We start from the raw sequence: 25544 nt of genomic DNA, 5'->3' as shown, positions 1-25544 counted from the left end.
GTGTGCCAAATTATTGAACATGATGCCAAATTTAATAGATTCTTAACAAAATATTTACATCTAAGCATGTGCATATTATCGGTCAGTGTTTTGTACAATGAAAATGACTAAGGTTTTACTTAAGTAATTACTAGTATATTTAGGTATGTGCCAAATATTTTTTTTTTATTTCAGTGCCAAATTGAGAGTTGAGACTGTTGGTTGGAGGAAATTTATTTGATAGTCTACTTTGGTGTATATGCTTTAAATATTTTGTGAGATTTTACAGAAATAGCTATAAACTAGTTTTAGTGTTTTAGAAATCATTATTACTTATTATGTTGAATTTAATTTTAAATGTTTCTTGCTCTTAATTGATATACTTATTCTGAGACAGATATATGTAGTTATTTGTTCTTACTACCTACATACAAAAAAAATTAATACAATATAAGTAATTTTAACTACTTACTTATACTTTTTTGTCATGGGTTAAAGTAAACCTCATGTTGCTGTGAAGTAAATAAGAATAGCAGTGCAACATGAGTGAAACTTACTACATATTTACTTAATCCATACCTATGCCTATGGCTTAACACATATAATTATGCATGCCTATGGTACCTATATCCTATATCTGGAGTGAATCATTTAGCCATGAAGAGAAGAGAAAATTATTAAAATGTATTACCAAATGTGACAGATTTTATGGTAATTTTCTGATGGTTGTAAGACCTAAGAACTTGATGTAATATGTTATATTTTTATAAATTATTGTTTTTTGAAAACTATGTAAGCTACAGATACTTACTAACAATAATTAATTAGATAGAGAAAATTTGGGGTAAAATTGTCCAGTATTCAGTCTCCTATGTTGTAAATAGATAGATAAATTATTTGTAAGTCCTACCTCTACTTATATTTAATTATTGAATGTACTTATGTATTAAAATCTTAATTATGTAATATTGATGTACCTACTATTAAAATCTGTGATGATGTAGCTCAGAAAATTAAAAAATAAGCAGTATGCTGAATTTTATCAATTGAGAAAGTGTTTTTGTTAAGTTATTTACGGTGGTAAGTATGGTAGTAAGTATGTTACATAAAGGTATATGCATGGAAGCAGAAACTTCGATAGGTATATGTTAGGTATATGTTGTAGAATCACTCAAAGCTTCTCAGAGCTAAGGGCAGCTAGGGCTAGGTTGCCTGCCTAATGTTTTGTACGAGCTTGATTCTAGCTAACAAGAATCATAGAATTAATCAAGTAATGTAGAGCCATTGAATTATAATAGTAAAAAAAGATTCCTACTTACCAAAAAACCCGTGAAGTTCCCAAAAACTTTACAGGTCACCTATGGTAACCACCATTTTACTACATGGCTAGTTCTACTTATAATTAAGAGTTAACCGATGTGTTTAAAACTCTCTCATATCACAGTCAAAATTACAAAACATTTTAATTTCAATAATTCAATCAAATAAAACAACACAACACACTGACTGACTGACTGTGACACTTCCGTTTTCCCGCCCGCGCAATTTTTTTTTTTTTTTTTTGTAATTTTTTTTTTTTTTTTTTTTGGTAGATTTATTTTCTTTTTACGTAAAAGGCTTAGGGCATTATCCCATACTGCCTGGGTCTTTCAATGGGTATTTATTCCACCAAAAGGCTAACATTAAAAAAAATGAGAAGTCGTTAACGTCGTCCGAACTGTGGAATATCATAGACAAGTGCTTCTATCCACATCCGTTTGGATGTAAAGGCGCCTACACATTAGCGGACGCGGCTGTCAGCCGCGACTGATAGTGTGCAGTGTGCACGGTCTTTTGGTACAGTTCGTGCCAGATCGCTCTCGGAAGTATTTGTCGTTCAGCTTTCAGACGTCCAAGAGTGATTTGGCATGAACTGTGCACACTATCAGTCGCGGCTGACAGCCGCGTCCGTAAGCCGCGTTCGCTAATGTGTCGGCGCCTTATCGCTGGCACCACACTACTTGGCTAATCGCATTTGTGAAGCTGCGTACAGTCCGGGCCAACGAACGCCTACGGTTATCCCAACGATGGATATTTATCATACAGTATAACATAATATAGGGCAGATTGCAGCAACGAAGGCCAACGAAACCCTTTCGTTAGGCTTCGTTGGGCCGGTCTGTACGCAGCTTTATTGGATGATTGCTGTATTCAATACCTAATTTTGGCCAATATACTGGGCAGTTTTGGAAAATACGAGAAAATACGCAAATGGAATGGCAGACTGACACACAGATTAGAGAGCTTATGTACACAAAAATGTTTATTGGTCTGCGGTGTGATTACATGTTATTTACTCTGTGTGTGTAAAAAAAGTTTATAAAGTTTATTTTATTTTGTTTAGCCAACCGTGAACTTTTAAGTATAAATTTATGATTGAATTTATAAACCATGCCCCAAATATTTCAAGTTCTGCGATGCTATAAATGCTCCGTGTTTCAGGTAAACAAGGTTAAATTTAAATAAAAGGTTACACAAGGTTAAATTTAGATTACTTGGCTTGGGCACATAATAAAACTGAATCTATCAATAATGCCATCAATGATTTTATTATACCTATATAAATCAATGGAATGGGTGCTTTGATCAGTGCCTCCATGTGTGATCACTACGAATGTCCAATAGTTCCAGTTCCATGACATGCCAGTGCTTTTTGGATGTTACTTAACTACTAATGTTAGTAGTTAGTTAACTTGATGTTTCCAAAGCATGGCAATATGTCTTATTTATTACATTGGGCCTGAAAACAACACTGGTGAAACATAGACAAGACACCTTGATATCCAACAAGAACAGACAGTAGTGTCTAGACTGTCTAGTATCTCAAGGTGTGACTGTTCCTATTCTGTATAAGCACATCTACTCTACTATTCTTTATTTGAGACCATGTATATTATTGAAACGTCCATAGTCGAGTGGGATTCAGTGATTGTAACTGAACCAGGAGCTGTGGATTTGAAACCCACCTATAGCTAAGTTTGGGGTCAAATAGCTGTGTATCAGATGTCCCCCACACATAACACATTAATAGAGTTGCTCAATCTTTTACAGGTTCATCAAACCAAGAAATCTAATAAATTTGAATGTAAAATGTGTGGTGAGAAACAGTCAATTAAAAGGCATTATGGGATTGGAAATGCTAAAGAATGCAGAGGTCATGTGCAAAAGTTAAATGTAATAAGAGGAGAAGTAGACAAAACTGAAATTTCAAATAGTATCATTGATACTGATGATTATATTTGTGATGGTGAAAATATTACAAACAGTTCAGAGAGTAATAAAATTCCCAGTAAATGGTCAAATTATGTAGAATCGAAGACCAATGAAATTGAAGAGAACAACACTGAGTTCTTAAACAACTGTGAGGTTGTATTAGAGATTCCAAAGAAAAGGCCTAGAATGAATTATCAAGCTAAGAAAAAACACAAGAAATGTAGTAAAAATTTAAGTAACTCTGATGATGATAATGATAGTTTTTCAGATTCAAATAAAAATAATAGACATGAAATCCAAAAGAATAAGGAGAATGTATCTACAATTGAAAGAAAAGCAATATTTGTACCACCCATTTTAAATCATCATTGTAAACCGGAGTATGGTGTAATTTTAAATGACAATGACACAAATTATTCAAATACCAGCTCTGATAATGTTAGTAAAGAAAATACTAACCTTGTAAACAAATCACCTAAACTCCAAATTATGTCATCCAGCTCGAAATGGGCTCAATATGTTGATGACTGTGAAAACCATGATATAGATGATGAACTATTAGAAGAAGATAAACCTGCCAATGGTGAAAAAGCTGAAAAAAGTATAGATAACTGGAAAAAAACTGATGGAGCTACAGTTAAAGAATTATTCTCACAGTGTGAGGACAGAGACTGGGATGATATTCTCAACTTTTGAATAGTAACAGCTGCATATTACATACTATGCATGTGTTTGTGAGAAGCTGTTATAAATTTTATGTGATATTAACTTGGCCAGTGATAAATATCAGTGTGACAACATCAAGTTTTTGTCATCCTCCATGCTACTACATGTTTATGGTAAGGAAGTTTCTTGTTGAAGTATTTTGTACAAACATAGCTACCATTTTAATAAAATTTCCAAAACACATAAATTTAAATATTTTTATTATTAAAACCATACACAGTTTCATCACAATGGCAACAGTATAATATCACTTTTATATATCTTCTACTCTAATAAATAGCATTATGTACTACATGAAACATAGGTAGGATACATTACTATTTATTTATTACAACATTCATTCATATTATGATTATGACTACGATGATGATTTTAAAGCCTTATTTTAGTTATCCATCGAAAACCTTATACTTCATTAATTCTTTAAATTTTTAAAAGAATCTGAAACAAATAATAGATGAAATAAGATAAAGAATATAAAGAAAATAATAATTGATATCTTGAACAAGTCTTGTCATGAAGTCATGATGCATATAAGATTGAAGAAATAGGGTACTTACAGATAAAAATATAAAAGAAAGAAAACTATTCAAGGAAAATGTCAAAGCTATACTTACCTATCTCAAATAATCTCAATACATAAAATACTATTAGATTATGGAGGAAGCCCTACATATTATATTATTATTCGATGCAAAAAGTTGCAGCACAATCTTAAATTACAATATAAATATCATACTTTCACAATACAGAAAAGATTGTTGGAGCTCAAGCTCGATCCACATAGCTTGACTTGAGTTGAATGATCGTATGTCGCCAATGATTTCAAAAGGAAGGATACGCCCTTCAGAACATTTTACTCAAACCTTCTTCATACAAGCAAAATAACTGCCATCTGTGATAATTTGTTGGAACTATGTCAGAGCCGAGCTACTTATCCTGACGACGCAACCTTGTACGTGCGTTCATATTTTACCGTCACCGGACAGTAGGTACATAATAATATGAGTGAGTTGCATGCGGACGTCCGTACAAGGTTACACCGTGCGGCCATTGTAGACTTTCGTAGTAAAATAATTATCGCTTTAAAATGTGTTTATTTAATTATTAAGGATGATACGATATTCCATATTCCTTTTTGACCTTCGTATCATAGTTTTTGTAGCCTTTCACAACAAAAATAGGCATATTTTTACAAGAAACAAAGACTATCTCTCCGTCACAGACAACTGTCGACTGAGGACCGTTGGCCCTAAAATGTATATTTTAGGGCCAACGCGCGGGTGCCATTTTCTTCAGTGGTTGGGCCTGTCCTTACGCAGTAATATATATGTCAATGTATGTCGCCGTACCCGAATGTCGCCATTTTTATTCAAGTTACGTGAATCGCAGTATAGACACATTTCAACATATTTTATTGCTGTTATTGTTTAACAAATCATTTCACATTCTGCATAACATTTGACCACTTATGTTGATTAACTGATCAATAATGTATTTACATTATAGACAGAACAGTAGGCATTTTACCTTTCATTGCAAATACTTGACCATGTCAGTATATGAAGTAAATCCAAGATTAATAACTTATTGAGACTAGACTACAGTGTGACGTCTTCGGTGTAGTTCCCTTGCCCGCGCGTACCGTCTGCCGTAACCACTCCAGCGCCAGGCCCTATATATGAAATATTAGTGTTATTGGGACTTTCATACTAATTCATACATACATACGTGGTCAGCTAAGTACTTATAGATATTTTTGTTTAGAAGATCTGACAAAGTAACTATAGTGTGAAGCAACAAGCACCAAATATTTGGTTCAGCTGAGATACGGTACCTCCATAATAATTATGTCTTTGGAAATTTGTGTTACATGTGTAGCATTAAATGTTCGTTTTTACTAGCACATAGTTTTCGATACCTGCAGCAGCCGCCACACAGTTTCGTTATCGACGTCGACAAACTCGTTTAATGCACGTTCCACGAATCACTTGCCGTATTTATGGCGAATCGCGAAATTGTGAAGTTTATCTACGTCAATAACGAACCCGTGTAGCAGCCTAGCAGCAGCAGGTAGGTATGCCAATTATGATGATGTTTGTAACAAGTGTAATACTCTACCTTTCACTGTATCCCGGCTCGCCTCTCAGAATGCGATGTTCCTCGAAGCGTCTATTTAACACCTCTTCGCTGTTACCTGGAATTCAAATATTCTAGTATTAATAATCATAATTATAGTAAGAGAGATTTATTCCATCTCATCTCATATCGAAAGGATCGCGTTATAAATAAAATTCCTTAAAAAATTATCAACTGCTCGCGCAAGTTCCCTTTGACGGCGTATGGCATGAGGTTGCAGAACTTGCAGCAGGAATCGCGATGCATTATGGCGGCTGCCCTAATGGTGAGAAAAAACTTTGGCCCCGAGACTATTGCAGACTGTTAGGTACCGATTCCTCGGGTCTTACCTAGTGGGTTGGAGTGCCCGAACCGCCGGCACGAGGGGCCACGGCAGCCGAGTAGTTGCTGCAGCTGGTTGTGGAAGTAATCCTTCTCGGCTGGTGTCAGATATTTCACTCGGTTCTGCGTCTCGAATGGATCTGTAACATTTTTTAAATTTTTATCAGAAATGATCGGGCAAAAAATATTTATTTGGAACACAACCATGAGACTACCGGGGAGTTTATACGGGCTTAGTAATTGCTAATGTTAAAGCTTATGTTGAAGAATCATTTATTAATTTAATATCAAACGAACATTTAGTCGGAAGTAATAATTATACCCGCAATTCTCCTTACCAATGCGTAAATTGTAGTAAGTGACGAGCCCAGTGACAAACTCGCAGTACAAGAGATTGTGTGTCGCATTGATGGTCCTGATACAATTGTAGGTGTTGTTGGAGGCACTCATGCAGAAACAGAAGGGCCCGGCCGTCCACAGCGGGGCGGTGCGCCAATGCTCATTGTCGTGCCGGAAACAGTTCATCCGCTCTGATTCACACAGCCTCTCCAATTCTGCCTGGAAACCAAAAATCATAAATTACAGCTTTCAATCAACCGATCACTTTACTTGCGTAAGAAGTTGTGAAGCGAAGTGGGACTGTATACATACGCTTGATTAATACGCTGATTATATATTTAATATTTATACTGCTCGGTAGGCGGGTAGAGAGCGAGAGAGAGTTGCCAGACGACAAAATACACATAAAAAATATAAACTTTGTGTTGGTGTTGCCAACAAATTGTCTGCCCAACAAACTTACCCTCTTTTTGGCTTTTCGTATTTTCTTTCGCAATCGTTGCTCTTTTAATTTACGACGCTCATCCCGTGCCCTTTGTGAAGCTTCTAGATAACTGTTGACCGGTCTGGGTCTCCTGTAACAGACACGGTACTTTATAACTAAGCAGATGTGATACTAATAAAAATATCTTTATTAAAATTTCATGAAACACTGACCTGTTTTCTTCGCAATAACAAACGTGTTTGTCTTCGTTTTCAATATACAATGGATGTAGTCGTTTTTGGAAAACATCGACAGGTTTCGTAAATATGTTATGGGCCATGTTATTAACCGTTTGACGGTTAGCATGCCTGTTTTCAAATTCGGACGCGTCCAGACGTTTTGGTCCGAGATTAGTTGATTCTGTAGTGCTGGCGACCAAGCTATCCGTAGTTTCAGATTTCATAGTCGATGTGTTTTCAGTTATGCTATCGCTAGTAGTCTTTTGAGTGGATAGGACGGTGTCGATGGCAGATGTAAAATATTTAATTGCCAAAGAACCTTCAGTAGCTGATGAAATTTCCCTACTTTTAGTCAATTCAAAATTACGTGTGAAATCTGTCGTAATATCTTCATCAGTGACTGTTATGGTATTCTCTTCGATCCTTTCTGTAGATGGCAGAGTTAAAATTTTATCCCCATAATTTCCTTCCGTAATTATTGTAGTTACTTGCGGTACTGGTAGTTCATCCAACTGATGTGTGGATTTCACGCCAATAGCTTCATTTATTTTTTCGGTGGTTACGGTTTTAGTAAATACGGACTCTGTTGATGTATCATTTTTCAGTTGCACATCAAAAACATCGTCTTTGGTATTAGCATTTAATGTTGGAAGGACATACTCATTTGATTGCCTGAATTTCTTATCCAAAATGGTTCCATTTCTATTTTTAGACCTAATTCTGTGTAATCTACTCTTTCGTAAATGTTCTTTTTGATTATGGAGTCCGTGTGTTGTGAGATTCTTGTTAATGAACTGACTGTTGAAGATCGGTGGAGTGGGTGGTGTCTGAATTTCTACGTTACTGATAGGTTTGGTTGTTTTTAAATGTCTTTTTATTTCTTTTAAGTCCTCCAGTTTTGTTCGTAACTCTCGAATCTGATCTTCCAAACTAAGTCGGTTATTGTGCCATGCTTTCAAATCATTATAAATTACTTGAGAACAATTGACAGTTCCGTCTTTTTCTATTTTACATTCAAGAGACGATTCATTACTGTTGACTATAGCTTCATTCTTTTTCTTATTCTTATCGTGTCCCCAATACTGGGCCCTGCGCTTAATTCTCGTATGATCTAAGCTATCTTTGGTACGTTCATAAGCTTCTAAAAATGCCTCTGTCTCTTTTATTAACTTATCTATTTTATCATTTACTAATCTAGATTCGACCTCATCGTGATATACATTATTGTATGTCAGATGACCAATACTGGGATTTTCTTCCAGAATTGTATCTACTGTATTTGGCTCAAAGACTTCATTGTCTATTGATCTTCGAGATCTGGTGCTATTTTCCGCCTGAAGATCAACGGGTCGTCTAGCAATAGTCCCATCGGTCTCTAGCCTTGTGTAGACGAGGCCACTTGGTGTGAAGCAAGCACATTTCTTTGTGCTCATCTTAGGCTGTGGTATCGTTATCTCCGGCTGAAATTAAAAAAAGATTGTCTTAAGTATATGTAACCTGTACGTAATAAATATAACAAAATTATCTAATAATGTTTCTCATACCTCATACTTGCATTTGTGCCGTCGCCATCTGCCGTTCACCAGGACGCATTTCCATTTACGACCAGAAGAACAAGGCGTCCTCAGTTCTGCTTTCGAACATTCAAAGGCCAAGCGTGCTGCCTTACCGCTTATCAGACTTGACTCGGCTGTAATTAAAAAAATATATTGATCCGTTTTATTTAATACTGTATAAATTATAAATTTAGTTACTTATTCTAATTTATCGAATATATAGGTACTTACGATCATTCTTGGCCTCGGTTGGAGTGAGGAAGTTTGGTTGGTTATTTTGATTGGCCTGTGCTTCTAATGCCTTCTCGAAACTTTCTTCTAATACTGGATTATGACTTTCATTTGTAAGGAGTGGCTCCCCGATCTTGTCTGACGAGTCGCTTACATCCGAATCAACGCTTTCCTGTAGGAATATCATTATATTTGAAACAAATGACAATGTTTAAGTCACAAAGTTAATTTTCCTTAATCTCAATTCATTTACCTCATCATCATCGTCATCGCCATCCAAGAAGCCGTCGTCTTCATCACCATCTTCAAAGTCGGAGAGCTCAGACGAGACATCCTCATGCTGCAGAGACAGCTGTGAGGAGTTCTGCTGGTTCATCTCGCGACTGTATTTCTGAGCTCGCAGGCGCTCCGCCATGTGGGCCTGGGTTTCTCTGCGGCCTGAGCTGGAAAGCGCAAATGGAGCTATGTATTTGGATGAATGAATAAAAAGGAAGCTAAATCACTATAATTATCAGATCAGCTATTTCTGGCCTTTGTTTTAAACAAAATTTTGTCTAACAACGTTGTCTACATTCTAGTCTCAATCAAAAACATACAGTATCACATTGAAAAACTAGTCAGTTCCTCTAATATTTATCCCACCAAAACATTAAATGTAAAAAAATGCCAAGTATCTCGATGCAGTCTTTCCATCGTAAAAAGTTTTGAGATCTCATAAAAGCCAAGCCATATTCAAATTATTTTGTAGTATTCTATAAATCAACACATAGTATTTTATCAATAGTTTTCTATATATTAGGTACACACACGTAAAACCATTTTTAGTCCAAAGCTTTTGAACTCGCAAGTCTTTTTCGTATCCTTCGTTCGTTCGTTCGAGGTACAAATGTTCTACTGTATACCTACCAATCACCTCTTAACCACCTTTTCACTAGAGTCCAGTGAAATCAGAGATAAAAAAAATATGTGTACCTATCGTGCGATATCGAAACTTCGGGATGCAAAACGTTAACCCACTACTACCCACCTCTCAACGAGGAACGTGTCAGGCCAGTGCGCGGCGGCCTGCCTCCTGCGCCGCGGCTGCAGCAGCGGCAGCAGCGACCGGCCGTCCATGTGCGGCGGGGGCTCCACGCCGCCCATGTCCAGGAATGTGGGCGCCAGGTCGATGTTGAGCACTATGTCGTCCACGCTGGAATAGGGGATGAAGATTTTTTTACTGGAGCTGAAGGGCTAGCAAGGGACGTAACGTAAGACGCGCACGTTATGACGTGACAAAACTTTTCCATCACTTTCATTTCACTTACATCGTGCGGCCTCGAGAATGAGCGCGACAGAGGGCTTTTGTTGTACGAGTTCTATTTTTGGCAAAGAAGGACAATAATATGACAGGACAATAATAGGACAGTAGCGACTGCCATTGGTCAGTGGCTATTTTTCGCTCAAACAGTGGCTTGAGGCAGTAACTCTCATGAACTTTCATATACTCGAACTATGTGTTGGGTATAAAGAAGAAGTTACTCCATAAACTTACACAGTCCCAGGCTCGACGCCCGGCCCCCTCACGAGGAACGGCACTCGGATGTCGAACTCGAAGGGGAAGCTCTTGCCCTTCACCAGCCCGAACTGGCCGAGGTGGTAGCCGTGGTCCGACGTGTACACCAGGTACGTGTTGTCCAGCTCCCCGAGAGCCTTCAGCTCTTGGTACACGCGCTCCACTGCCTGAGATGTAAGCATCCATTTTATTCTTCGTACAAGTTTAAATCCACCAGAAGGGCTAGCACAGGGCGCATTAAAGTGCTCCGTCGCGCTCGCTCTTAAGGGTGCTCGATGTGAGTGAGCGCGTTGCAATATTTTTCACGTCTTAATTGCTCTCCGTGCTAGCCCTTCAGGGGAACATAGAGGTAGGTGCAAATATTAGGCCGGATAACATTTTATAGTGCTACAGTAGATATCCCTGATACAGGCAACTTTTCGTCCTGAAAATTTCTTCAGCAAACGGAAAAGAGCACCAAGTAGTAAGTATATGAATAGGTTATTATTTAAATAATAATGATAATGACTGTCCATGTCCATAAGATACCGTCAGCTTTGTACTGTTATTGTATACAGGGTAACCCTGTATTTTGTGGCAGTCTAATGCTAGTCATATCGTACAGTTGCATTTCAGTTTATAAAAGGCGCTTAAATATCCATCAAACGGCTATTAAACTGTGGAGAAACAGGAAAAAGACTTTAAAAGCCAGTTTACTGTCGAGACAGACACTTTCTTCAGAGTTGACCGATTTTATGACTTAAGTTCTGTAACAGTTAAACTCTTGGGGTCCTCCTAATACTTTTAAGGGACATTAATAATCATTAAAAAGGGAAAGAAGCGGGTTTTAATTGTGGTTAATTTATGGAAAAGAGGCCATCACAAGGACCTTCTTTTAGTATATTTTCCTTACCATATCGACGCTCTGAAGTGTCTGCAATCGTTTAGTCATCAACAAGTCGGTGAACTGCCGATGTATTGGCTTCATCTTCTCCGTGACTCGCAAGATCCACTGCTTATCGGGATTTGGTGCCATGTCGTATGTCGGCGTACTGTGGAATAAGAGAGCAGTTGTTGGTATGGTATCAAGATTTACAATAATTTACATGACTATTAGTAATCTACTTACGGGGTTTCAAGGATGTCTCTTGTCGATCTATTAGGTCTCAAAAATGCATGGTAGGTTCGAATTCGTGTAAAAGACATAATATTGCGAATATATAATTTGCTTTACCACCACTTTACTAAACACATGCGATAATGTAATCAATCTTGTTACATTGTCTTTAATTACAATTTTTCGTCCAAACATTCCACTTTATCTCAACAGCTGACAAGGTTCCGTTTTTTGCCGTTTAATCTTGTCTGCACCCGAAAACACCTACCGTAATCCAGTATTTGGACAGGTAGGGTAGGAAAGAAGAGGGCCCATTGTGAGCAAACTTGTTAACGAACGCCACCCATACTCGTTTAACTCGTAGGATTAACAAGGGTGGAACACCTGTTCCTTTCACTTTTGAAATTTATTAGGATCTTGAAAATTGGGTTTGTGGCATGGTACGTACCCTACTAGCTACCTCAGGTACGTAAATTAAGAAGTATCCCGCTGCCATAATGTTTGCAAAAAATGTGCATTCCTTATAAATTTAATTACCTTCATTAGCCGACGATAAAAAGAGGACCAAACTCGATCTTGAAAAGGCTGATGATTTTTTTGTCATAAAATATCAATTAAGTTAAAATGCTTGGCACAATATTTGTCATTGTTTTTTTATGCCTTTTTAATAACTGCAATAAACAGCGAAGATTGCGACTGGTGGCGCCTTCGATATAAACATTTTAATTTATGTATAATCAGGCGTCTCCGTTCGAACTCCGAACATTGCAACGGATTCTGTCACAGTACAGTCTGTTTAATCACAGAACGACTAGCATTGAACTTATGAAATGTTACGAGAATGTTACCTATATCGGTAATTCGGTATAGTACCTACTTATTAAATTAAATCATTTCGCCCATGTAATTTACTTATCCAGACTTTGCGGGCCGTGTTAATGCATGATTTAATGTCTACAGACACAATCCTAACTAATATTATAAATGCGAAAGTGTGTCTGTCTGTCTGTCTGTTACTTTTTAACGCCAAAACTACTAGACAGATTTGAATGAAATTTGGTATATATAGGGTCTAGACCCTGAGAAAGAACATAGGCTACTTTTTATCCCGGAATTCCCACGGGAAAACTTTTTAAGGCGAAGCGAAGCTCGCGGGAACAGCTAGTACAATATAACTTTATTGAAAAACACACGACATAAATTACGGTACAAAGTAAGAGTAAGCGGCCATATTGTATACTTATCGCTAAAATCGAGCTTTACCAGGAAACCGTTGGGTGAGGAAGGCTCAAATTGTATCGTTTCCCGAATTGTGATTAGCGGCATGCCTACATGGGATATAATTATAATAATATTATGTAAAAAGTATATAATTATCTGCTTGCCTACGATCATCATCAAGTTTAACCCTAGTATTCCCGATGCCTATATCGAGTAATGAGTTACGACCCAAACTACTGTACTGTCCCTACTGTCCCAACATGTGCTGTGCCACGGTGCAGGGTGGACTGGTTTGCGACCACACAATGTGCCGATATCTGAATATTAACGAAGGCCCGTCTGTCGGGAGGCCCGGGTTCGACTCCGGTTACAGACCGACAACATACATTACCATTTAATTTGCTACTAGCTCTGCCGCCGCCGGTAGTCCTCTAGAGATCCGAGTTTCCTTTTATTTCAACAAAACAGCCCCAAACTAAGAAAAGTTGATGCTAACGGTCAATAAGTTTTTCAACAAAATTCGGCTCCATGCCATGTGTCCAAGTTTATGCTTAATTATTTCAAGGACAACAAGATATCATGCCTTTGGATGGCCAGAGAACTCACCGGCACTTAATCCCATTGAAAATAAGTGGGCCATCGTGAAAGTTAGACTTCGTAAAACGGATTGCACAAGAAAAACTAAAATGATTGAGGCTGTAATTCATACAGGTTTTTTAGGCTGATTTGCACAATACTGTAATTTATGTTATTGTTGTTTGTATTTTTGCGTTGAGTTATAATTCCAATGTAGGTATTATAATGGTGTTTAAAGCTAAAAAATATTTTTAAATAATTACTTACAGGGTTTAATTATCATGTTTTTTTTCTAAAACACGGGTCTCATTAGCACATTTTATTTACTATCATCTAAGTATTTTAGCTTTAGCCCAGCAGGTATTATCGAGGGTATTTGAAAATTCATAGCATTAAAAAGTATGCATATAAAGTAATTATATACCCAGTCACACCTCTGTATGTGGAAGTACCTAAGTAAAAACTTTTTTTATTGTTCATAACTGGTCGTCTACTTGAAACAAACGCTCGTAAAATGGCGATATAAAGGCGGCAAGCTCAAGAGATGTGCGATCAATATTTTGCAGAAGACAACGGTTATGTTAATTTTATGCATTCGCCAACGGTCGGCCACTGCAAGCAAGCTTATGCTTCTCACAACTTGACTCTGCTCTTTTGTTATGTAACTTGGGTTATGTTAAGGAGTTAAGTCCATTCACCCTTATGAAAGGTGCTTGAAAACTTGAGAGTGTGACCGTAGTAGGATAGGTACTGGTGCAAGGTTTTTTCTGTCAATTCTTCATCGAGATTATAGGATGAAAGCCCCCTTATACAGGGTGTTGCATAAAGGGTTCTGTTCGACAAGTTTTAAAAAAACAGTTAAAGTCATAAGTTTTTTTAGAATGAGCCCCTGAGTCACTAATATTGGGTAATCCATTCACCAGTTCACCACGGTGACAAACCCTAATCCTTGATAATTAGTGTAAGTATTTCATCGCCACAAATGTGCGATCCGTATCTTATCTACCTGCACTTTAAAATAAATGTTTGCCTATAAAGTTCTAAATAGTTTTTTTCTGGGAGATATTTATTATGCATCTATAAATTATTGACTGGGCGGTGACGACAGACGTGTCGAATGAAATATGGCGCAAGTCATCTCGGCCATTTCAAAACACAGTAACAGCCAAGAGACAAAATTTTCAGGAGAGCCAAAAAACGTTTTTGTCCCTTCATTTCAATGCCCTGGTAAAACTATGATACATATCTCAACGAATGTAAGCTTAAAAGAAGCGGCAGAACCTAGGCTTTACATACAATACTATTTCATTTAAATATGACTAATATTGTTGCTGTAATGTACAAAAGAAAACACTAACTAGGTTTTAAATGGTTTTCTCACCCTAAAACCGCCCTCACTGACCATTTTATAACCTAGTAAGAGCCATTATTGTGTAATTTAAGACAAGTTAAGTATATTAAAATCGCAATAATAGCGTAATAATTTATATGTTTTTTTCTTTTTTTTATATGTTTTGGATCCTTCACATAATATAAATCAAATTTTGCAGCACTTTTACACGACCGCACTATAAGTAATAGCTGAAATACCGGCATATTTTTAAGTTTTATCTAAATTCGCCAAATCGCAATATTAAGAAGGCATGTTTGACACGAACATTATTTATGGCTGCCTTAAATTAGACAATATTTCCTAAATTTTGAGCTAAAATTAGTTTACAATGTTTGAGTTTTTTTTGGTTTATGCAAAATAGGGCTAGTAGAAAGGTTCTGACGAGAAAGGTCTCTATGGCTTTTATAAAGAAGACAAAATTTCCTTATGTTCTACTTTTAATTCACCTCTCTAGGTCTCATTGGTTCAAAGATACAGGTTCTGAAATATCTGATATTTTTTTCGAAAAAAGTGTTTGTAATAATGTATGCCATTTGTGACTTACTAAAATTAACGGGCAAAAATTGACCTTTGCTGACCATTTCAAAACCTAGTAAGCGCCATTGACAATTTTAAAACCTAGTTAGTCATTTTCACTTACTGTGTTTTAAAATGGTTGGTGGCTCTTAATACTGTGTTTTAAAATGGTTTTCGTGGCATTTTTGATTTCGCAGAATGGAGTTACTAGGTTTTTAGAATTTTTATTTTCGTTTCTGAGCGGTTTTTTGATATATTCTGAAAATGCAGTTTTGTGTGCAACCGCCTAAAATAATGTATAAATCAAATACCCGATTTTTTTTTTAAGTTGGCGCTTACTGTGTTTTGAAATGGCACAGCCGATCTTTATACGTGTAAATAAACAGTTTATTGAACTGAGTAGCATTTGTTGCTAAATAAATTCACAGTAGGTATAGGTAGATACTTTGTTGACATAGTAAGTTCAGAGTAGGTACCGAGTAAATCGATTATTTTAAATTAGTCGTAAATCGTAGACGTGGTATAGTTTGTTAGCTGAGAGCTGATTTAATTAATTACTTACTTAGTAGTTTTTTTTATGAATTACGAGTAGGTGTAGGTATTTATTAATATTACTTTCCTACTCAGACACTGTTAGTACTCACTAAACATTTTTCTTAGTCATTAATTACTTACCACTCTTACCAGTTACCATATCTGGAAATATCACGTACAAATAATTATATTATTATATATATACAATATATATATTATATATATATATATATATATATATATATATATATATATATATATATATATATATTATATTTATAAAATAATAAATGTCACGTACAATAAACTTCCAACCTTCATTAAATCTGAATTAAACTATAGTAAATTCATTTCCAAATTAAAAACTCTACTAACAAAGAAATGCTATTACTCAGTAAATGAATACCTACTTGAAAACTGAAATAACTAACTATAAATACCTATATCTTTATTAATTATGAACAAAATATTTCAATAATTCTGTTATTAGTACCTACAATAATAATAATAATAAGGCGGCAGGGCAGCTTGTGGCGAGCTGTTGGGCATTAGCGACCCCACCCACCCGATGCCGGGGAGAACCCCTGTTCCTCATCTCTGGCTTGCCTTTATTGGTTGTCCAGAGTGAACACTGACGAGGAACAGGATCTCCCACCTCTTGCTTGCCTTCAATGGCTGGCTTGAGTGGTGTACCGCTAGAGCAGCAATGCTCGAGGAAGGATGTATTACCCAGTAAGGTGCTTGTAGGGATCTTGACCGATAACGCGATTGTCCTGAGAGCCGTGGAATACCTCTCCATCCTTAGCACCTCATGCCATGTTGCCCCCTTGTTACTACGTCACTGTTATGTGCTAGCGACTGTTTTGGGGGGCCCATTTACTGTGGGTGCGAGTCACCCCCTGCCTTTTTATCCGTGTGTGAAACATATAGGTCAGGCAGGGGCCATAGTCCTTCCATAGTCCCAGTTACCCAGTCCATTTAGCACCCCATCCCTGTATTAGTTTTCTCCATATCCTACAATAGTCCTGCACTAACCGGGGGTTTTCCTTGGGTTTACTTCTATAGTTTACACAGGGAAAATCGTCGGTTGGTGTCACATTTCATATAGATTAATGTTGTCAAACGGGCCTCTACGTGTTGGCTTCGGCCCCATGCACGCCTTCCAAATGCCCGGGACCCCATGGTCCCGTGACGGTAACGACACAACATAATAATAATAATTAAGTTCCTACTTTTATGTTAAAGATTATAATATTATAAATGTTAAAATTTAATGTAGATTTTATCTCTATTATCTTTATTATGTTATTATGTAAGCAAATACCTTAAAATTTGTTACTTTGTATTACTTAGAATATAATTACCTAGATATAAGAATTAAACTTGCTATGCCCTACAGGGTACTGTGTTAAGGACCATGTGTACATAATTTTAAGACCAATGTAAAACTTACATAGTTGCAATAAATATATTACTATTACTATTACTATCTTTTTTTCATCATACAATTTACTGGGAGAAGGCGGTGGGATACTATTCCAGTCTCATTTGAAGTTTTACACAAAAGTTTCTGCACAAAATGGTTTGTAACCGCCGTCGATATACATATAAAATATCTTATCGTTTCATTTACAAACAGGTGGAGCAATCGAACCTCGATCCGCCGCCGCCCAGCTGTCGCCACTAACAGATTGCAAGTCCCAAACTCAATGTTTACTCCAACAGCTTGCATGTTAAACTAACCAGACTGTATTGAGTATTCCCAGAACAAACCATAGCTAAGTAGTATAGCTATACTTACCTATCTAACTAATCTAGATACCTACCTATATAGTTACCTACTACAAAAACAAACACATATCTAAAGACTAAACTTCGTGAGCCATATCAAAACAATCTACCGGGAGCCGTAAACCGTGCTACAGCTCGAGCTCTAAACATACAGAAGTATTTCTGAACTAAATAATTTATTTTCATCCTCACGCGAAACATAAAGTACTTACCTACCTACAGGAATGACGCTATGGATCATGAGACTACTATGTAGTGTTTTAGAAAGCACTAAACAGTGCTTATGAAACATATATCAGCCGGTGAGCGAGCAAAGTGGAGGTAAAAATATTCAGGGCGACACTTCGCGTACTTACACTCACAGCCAGGTAGGTAGGTAGGTACTTACCTACGTGGAAATTCGGGAGAGCGCTTCGCGAAAAAACCACCCTGTCCACTCCTTAAATATTTAACGAGAAACAAGATGGCTGACAGCTCTCGCAGCGCTGCCAGCAATTAGTGTTTTTGCCGAAATTATTTAGAGCGCTTAAGCGTCGTGAAATTAAATTAAAACAAATCCCTGTTGTTGCTGAAATGCTACACTGTCCTCAACCCTCGGCGATATCGATTAAAATAATGACCTTTAAGTTCACAAAGGGCTGAACCGGACTTGTGTTAGTAGCCGCATTGACCTAGGGTACATAATACATTTGCGTAGGTATTACTTAGGACCCTCGTTTTAAAAACTCATTATTAAAGTCTAAAGTTTCAGTCTGGGGGTGACATTTGAAACTGCGACACCTAAAAATACCTCTAGCAGACGGACCCTTTTCACTTCATGTCTGTTGTGCGAAATACGTATAGGTATACGAGTATTATCACAAAAAATATTGAAGGCAAAATAGAAGGAAAGAGAGTAAGTTTTGTAGACCAACTGAAGAACAAGGTAAAGATCTTGTCCTACCAAGAGATGAAATATCTACCTTGTGACAGACCACGTCGGGAACTACATTGAGAAACGCGCAGCAGAGAAGAAAACATTCGAATACTGCTTTACAGGAAAAAAAATCACTTACTGGTGCGTGGTGACGTTGAAGAAGAGGTGTGAGTACTGCGGCGCGGAGTCCTCGGGCCCGTGGGGCGCGGGGAAGGACATGACCAGCAGCACCGGCTTGCGAGTGAACCGCCGCTTGGATGCTCGCAGGAAGGCGATTGAGTCATTGGCGATCAGGTCTGGGTAGTAGTCCTGTGATACAAATATTGTTGTTTTATTGTGTTACCGGGATATATAGGAAACTAGGAAGGTTAGGCATACCTAGCTATGCCTTGCTAGCAACTGCTAGCATTTATAGAATAATAATAAGTTAAATATACTTAAATAAAATATGTAGGTAGGTATAATACTAACTATGGGACTTGTGCCCTAATCTTTTATTATTTTTATTTAACAAAGTTATCAACTCGTAATTTTTATTCTGTAAAACATACACGACTAAAAGCACATTTTATCAAACATGACTATCAATCTTCGGTGGCCTTACCTGACCCAGACAATAGTTTTTATTTAACATCCGCCGCGGAATTCGAGCCAGCCCACTGCGGCAAGGAAACACCTTTTTAACGTGCCCCTTGATCCGTGTCAAATCGTAACAATTCGTAAATGTTTAAAATAACCACAGGGGTATAATCGTGACAGTTCTGACATTGCGAAAAAGAGACGCTTAGCTACATTAAGCGTAAGAAAGAAACGTTAAGCTGTAAATGTTTTTTGTCCTTTTTGCTGTGGCGCCTGTTTACGTCAGTTCTCTGTGCCAAACAATGAAACAAATGAAAAATCTGTGCCAAACAAAGGCTGACAGTTACAACAAAATTTTCTAAATGCTATTTATTTTTGATTTGCTAGTGATTTGTGGGTGTTTATTAAGTTTATTAGACTATTATCATCACTTAACGAGTGTGTGACATGGGTGGATGGATTTTGTTCGGTTGTACAGAGCATATTGAACGAAAACACGATGGAATGATGGATGAGATATATTTTCACATGTAAGCAGATACTATCAAGTTTAACAAGCTTACATTCATCATAGTACTATCTATTGGCTCGATTTTAATATAAAACGATACTAATTTTAATACTGTAAGGTCTTTTAGTATCAGTTTTAAGTAAAAATTACGAGGTACCATATCATAACAAATCACATGGTGTTGCAAGTTATTGAAAATTTATTTTACCCACAAATATTATAGTATGCAAAGAAAATACTAGAAATTGTAACGGACTCGGGTTGGGTTTACAAATGGGGCGCACGAATTCGGTTTTTGTGAAGATTGTATTTTGTAGAAGTCATTCTCCTCTTTCAAATGAGGTGCCTCTCATTGTGAGGAAACGTTCGTTTCTTTTTTTTTCTTCCATGTGTGATTTCTTCTGTATAATATAAAGTTTATTGTATTGATACGAAATACGTGTTTCCTTTAAAAAAAACCCCATCACATATTTGGCCCACGATTATAATGCTCATGCTCATCCATTTATCTCTTTCATAGGTTTCCGACAGAAAAAAAATATCAAGAAAATGGATAGACATTACCGGTCGCACAAATTGGGAACCAAGGAAACATACAAAAATTGTGTTCGGCACATTTTGAAGAGGATTGTTTCGATTGGACGAAGACAATGAATTATACAATCCACTCAGTTTGTGTATATTAAATAATTATATTGAAATCAAATAAGTATGAGTAAAGTTTTTTTTCTTATATCGTCGGTTGACAGGAAAAACTCACTAAGGCTGATTTTTCAATATTCAGATAAATGTTATCTGGGTAATACAAACATTGAGAAACATTGAGACGCAAGAGCATCAAAATTATTTCCCAGCAAAACTTTTGTCTGGCTATTGAAAAATTAGCCTTTAGTGTCTTTTTCCTATCAACCGACGATATACTCAAGTTTTGTTTTTGTTATTATGATAAGTTAAATTTCCCCATATTTAGGTTTTATTTTTTTGTCGGCAACATCTATGGTTTGAGTGAGAAAGAGAATAGTGCACACGGCGATTGCGAATCTATTTGTAGTTGATCTGAGAAAATAACAGATGAGTCTATCTTTTGACCGCTTTAAGACGCGTGTTGAAGATGCCAGAGGTCGTGAGTTCGAATTCTTTCGTGAACGTGCCTTTTATGTTTTATTGAAATTCCGTGAAGCTCTACCCAGCATGAAACACCGCGTATTGCAGGGCTATATTATCGTCATCACAACGCATCACGTCCCCGCTGCTGGGGCACGGGTCTCCTTCCAATGAAGGAAGGGTTTTTTTAGCCCACCACGCTGGTCTAGTGTAATTTGGTGGACCCTAGTGCGGATTGATGGGGGCGGGGGGTGATACATACCTTCTGGTAATCATCGCCGTGCTTGATCTTCTTGCCGTTCATGTTGATGCTGTAGTTGTAGTACTTGGAGTTCATGATGAGGCCGCCCCACTCGCGCCAGCCCGGCGGGATGTACGACCCGTTGTACTTGTTCAAGTACTTGCCGAAGTAGCCTGCACACAAATAAACCAAGTTAGTTAGGGTAGGCTCTTGGAAAAATGTGTCGGAGATAGCGGATATAACATGAAAAATATATATTTCTAGACACACCACATACTTTGATTTTATACAACCCCATACTAAAGCTGAAAATAGCAGTGACGATAATTTTGAGTATTAGATGACTATTAGATAATTTTCGTTTAGCAATTCTCTTTTAATTAACAAATCATAATTATACATATACTTATTTAGCAAAGGACGCTTGTTGACTGATGATGAAAGGAACTACATTCATTCATCACGTGTATTGTTAATAAAATGTACCCAGATCCTACAGAAAAGTCCAGTAAAGCTCTCAGAATTTTCAGTTGCTAAAAGCACTGCAGTTGCATTTAAATCTGAAGTAACTTCGTTTGCTATCTACGGACAGATTATGGGATAATCTGGCTGGGACAACAAGAAGTGCGGATAGCGAAGTTATTTATACACTTTATTCATTGCATTAAGTTGAGCTGAAAAGTCCTAAAGTATATTATTACTAAGGTACCGGTGCCAAGTAGATAGACTAAGTAGTAGTAGATATAATGTAAGAAACCGTGTTTTTATATGGTAAAATAAATTATTATTATTATTAGGGTAGCAATAAAACGAGTGACTGTAAATTACAGTTCTAAGTGTCAAAATTAATTAATTTGGGTTATAGAATTACTAAGTGAGCGACTGACTGCGAGTGACGAGAAATCAACAGAACAGCAACTTACAAACATTAATTTGAGTTACTTAAAATACAAAATGAGCAGCTTCATAATGTTTGAGCGACCTAATATTTGTTTGAGTGTCAACGTTACGTCCTGCATTTTTTTCAATATTTGGCATATGTATTTTTTATACTGAGCAGCATTTTATTTTAAATGAAGTGTTTCGAGTACAAAAACCATTTTGAAAAATACACTAATGAGCAGAGTATAATGAGCTCACATTTAAAAAATAAAAATAATATGAAATAACTATTTGAAGAAACACTATTCTATTAGTTGAGAAATTTTATTATTGAAATATAAGGGTACTTAAATAAAACAATGTACTCCGTAAAAGTTAAGTAATATGCATGCATTTATTTCAATCAAATGAACAAAAAATAAAATAAGACGCTTCAGTCAACTAAAAAAAACTTCTTATTAATACTAAGAAACATTGATAGGTATAAGGAGCCCTACTACAACTCACCTGACTGCAACGATTCGCCGCCCCGCCCCCATTCGAATTCACGCGCATTTAAATTCAGTAGTTTTCATTTAAAAAGTGTATCTAAATAAAAAACATAAGCCCTCAAATAGAATATCAGTAACCAATAATCATTAATAAAGCAGCATACAAAACTTTGCTCAAAGTGAACTTTTTAGTAGTTCGCTAAGTATAACCTCACTTAGAAAAATCGAATCTATATCTTAATATTGAAGTTGCTCTCTCTGTATTTCCAGTCGCTCACTTAGTAATTTAGTCGCTCGGATAAAATTTTAATATCTGAAATGGATTTATCACAATCCACTTTTTGTAAGCTCGTTCTGGATTTTATTATAAATCAATATTCGTCGTCAGTTTAGTTAATTTTTCGCTCACTCAAATTCATACCGCTCAAGTTATTAAAACAGTATGTCATCATCAGTCGCAAAGTTTTTTTTTGTTCGCTCGTTTTATAATTCCCCTTAGGTCCACTTGCGTGGATCACAGGGTTAAAAATATAAACTCGGAGGTAACTAACTCAGGGTTAACTTTGTAAAATTTTAACCCGGACTTTTGATTGCGCTAATGGAAAATAACCCTGAGTTAGCTAACCTGATGTTTCTTTTTGCACTCTGTGAATCTATGTCCCGTTCCAGGCTGAAAGGGACCAAGTTTCTATTGCCGTAAAAAAACATTGTCTTCTATCTCGTTTTCACCTCACGTCTTTGGATAAAACTATCTCTCTCTATTTCCATTTTCGCAATCTGTCAGTAGGTAATTTGTATTTTGTTTACAAAGTGTCATATTTGTGATTTCCTTGTAGATATACATTGCGAAAATTATAAAAAATTGAAAAAAAGCGGCGGTAGCTCAGTCGGTAAGCGCTCGCTTCTTACACAAAAGATGCGTGTTTGGATCCTAGCGCAGAAATACCAATGAGTTCTTTGGAATTTAAGTACAATGTGTGGCAACTTACTACCACACATTCTACTTACCACAAAACGTTCAAGAACCTTATCATAAGCAGCTCTCTTCAATCTAACCGTACCAGCAAGCAATACTCAACCAATAACAACAGCAAGTATTGATTTTATTGAACACATCGCGGTTGCAGGTTGTGCTTTAGATAACAGCAAAGATGGCCCTGAAAAGAGCTGTTACAAAGAAACAAAGAGGGAGTTCCGAAAATAACTGTTCAGTAAGCTCAAGCAAGCAGCAGCAGCGACCACCACCGTCACCGCGGCAGCTCGGAGAGGAGAGCCTGAAGAGCCTCCGACAGCGCAGAAAAGGAACGAGTCCCCGTGCATTCCCAACGCCACGAGTATTTAAGTTAGCACCGCGCGTATAAGTAGGCTTATTTTCTGTAAATAAATTATTATTATTCTGTCCACTCTGAGTATTATTTTCTACCTACTCTACGCAATATCTCCAAAAATGTATACCATAGCTCTTACGGTGAAAAAAACATCGTGATCTAGATGTGTACCCTAAAGTGCATTGTACTCTTTCAAAAACGGCGATACGGCTCGCGACCTATCACGTGAGTACAAAAATGTACAGCGAAAAGTGGGTGAGTCACCTCTGAGTAACTACATTACAGTCATAGTCGTGAGCATATATGTATGTAACCACACCATCGTGCTCTTAATTTCACAAGTGGGACCATTTGCTACTTTGCTAGATATTGGAAAAATATAAGAATGATGAGTTAATCATCATAATCAAACATTTCCAACGAATACAAGAATATTGATAAAAACCTTTTCTTTTGACGTATGCCGGGTTAGCGTCTTAACCCTTCAATATTGGGGGGTTAAATATTTAAGAGTTTATCCCAAGGTTAGCGCTCATATTTCAGCGATGCAAGACAAATTAATAATCTAACCCTCCTTATGTCAAATATCTCCGAGTTAATTCGCTAACCCAGGTCTGCGCAAGTGGACCTTATTATTATAAGTAAAATCCGCATAAAGGAAAAAAAGCATTAAAATTTTTATAAAGAACTAACTAGGTAAAAACGTACGTACTTTAAGAATTTACTAAAACCCTTCCTTCATTTCATTGGAAGGAGACCCGTGCCCCAGCAGTAGGCACGTGGTGGGTCGTGAATCGTGATTATGATGAAAAACGTAAGTATTTAATATTAAGTATACTTACATATAATTTACTAGCTGTTCCCGCGAGCTTCAGTTCGCCTCAAAAAGTTTTCCCGTAGGAATCCCGGGATAAAAACTAGCTTATGTTCTTTCTCAGGGTCTAGCTAGACCATATGAATACCAAATTTCATTCCAATCCTTTCAGTAGTTTTGGCGTGAAAGAGTAACAGACAGACAGACACAGTTACTATCGCATTTATAATATTAGTTAGGATTAAACACGGTACTAATTTAGACATAGGAACCAACACTACTAACCAATCAGTTCATTAATTACCCTAGCAACAAAAACAACTCGGAAAACCGAAGTAAAAATGAGAGAAGTATTGGGAATGTGCTCGGACGTTGTAGCAAAATGAAAAGTGCTACGACGAAGGAAGCGATTCAAACGATTGTTCGTCGGTAGACAATGGTCCTCAAATTTTAATTTCGAAAGCGTTAATGTAAATGAGGGACGCTTTTAATTTAGCTGAGGCGCGAGCGTGACTGTAGCCGCTGGGAGGTAGCCGGGAATCATCCTATCTGGATTTGTAGTGGCACCTACCATTATTAGACTTCAGTGGAATGAATAATCGTAACAATATAAAAAAAATTGGTTAAGACGTATTTACCCTAACCAATGTACCTTTCTCAATAGTGAGGTATAACTGTACTGTACCGCTGTCTTTCTTTGTGTTACGGTGAGATCTCGTATTTCATTCCAGCCCGAGAGTTTAATTAAGCTTTTCGCAAGGAGGAAAGCTTGACCCAAAACTGTTGAATG

General features: G+C 36.9%; 2 protein-coding genes across 2 annotated transcripts in view; one reads left to right on the top strand and one right to left on the bottom strand.

The window, feature by feature from the left end:
* Positions 1-2148: 2148 nt before the first annotated feature.
* LOC105382472 (MRN complex-interacting protein) lies at positions 2149-4138 on the top strand. The gene is made up of 2 exons (XM_011552363.3): positions 2149-2460; positions 3070-4138. The coding sequence occupies exons 1-2, from the start codon at positions 2410-2412 to the stop codon at positions 3925-3927; spliced, it is 909 nt and encodes a 302-aa protein (XP_011550665.3). The 5' UTR covers positions 2149-2409; the 3' UTR covers positions 3928-4138.
* A 1161-nt stretch (positions 4139-5299) lies between these two features.
* Positions 5300-25544, bottom strand: part of LOC105382473 (extracellular sulfatase SULF-1 homolog) — a 70959-nt gene continuing 50714 nt past the window's right edge. Inside the window, exons 4-17 of the mRNA XM_038108038.2 lie at positions 21261-21412; positions 18944-19113; positions 11654-11792; positions 10741-10928; positions 10234-10398; positions 9460-9649; positions 9207-9378; positions 8964-9109; positions 7414-8879; positions 7220-7331; positions 6756-6975; positions 6426-6557; positions 6079-6154; positions 5300-5632 (exon numbers count right to left, since the gene is read on the bottom strand). Of these exons, the coding sequence (XP_037963966.2) occupies positions 5554-5632; positions 6079-6154; positions 6426-6557; positions 6756-6975; positions 7220-7331; positions 7414-8879; positions 8964-9109; positions 9207-9378; positions 9460-9649; positions 10234-10398; positions 10741-10928; positions 11654-11792; positions 18944-19113; positions 21261-21412 (3407 nt within the window). The 3' untranslated portion in view covers positions 5300-5553. The remainder of the gene's footprint in view (positions 5633-6078; positions 6155-6425; positions 6558-6755; positions 6976-7219; positions 7332-7413; positions 8880-8963; positions 9110-9206; positions 9379-9459; positions 9650-10233; positions 10399-10740; positions 10929-11653; positions 11793-18943; positions 19114-21260; positions 21413-25544) is intronic.

The sequence above is a fragment of the Plutella xylostella genome, chromosome 15, assembly GCF_932276165.1.
Source record: "Plutella xylostella chromosome 15, ilPluXylo3.1, whole genome shotgun sequence".
In the NCBI taxonomy this organism is placed as follows: Eukaryota; Metazoa; Arthropoda; class Insecta; order Lepidoptera; family Plutellidae; genus Plutella; species Plutella xylostella.
This window is presented reverse-complemented; position numbering and strand designations above follow the sequence as displayed.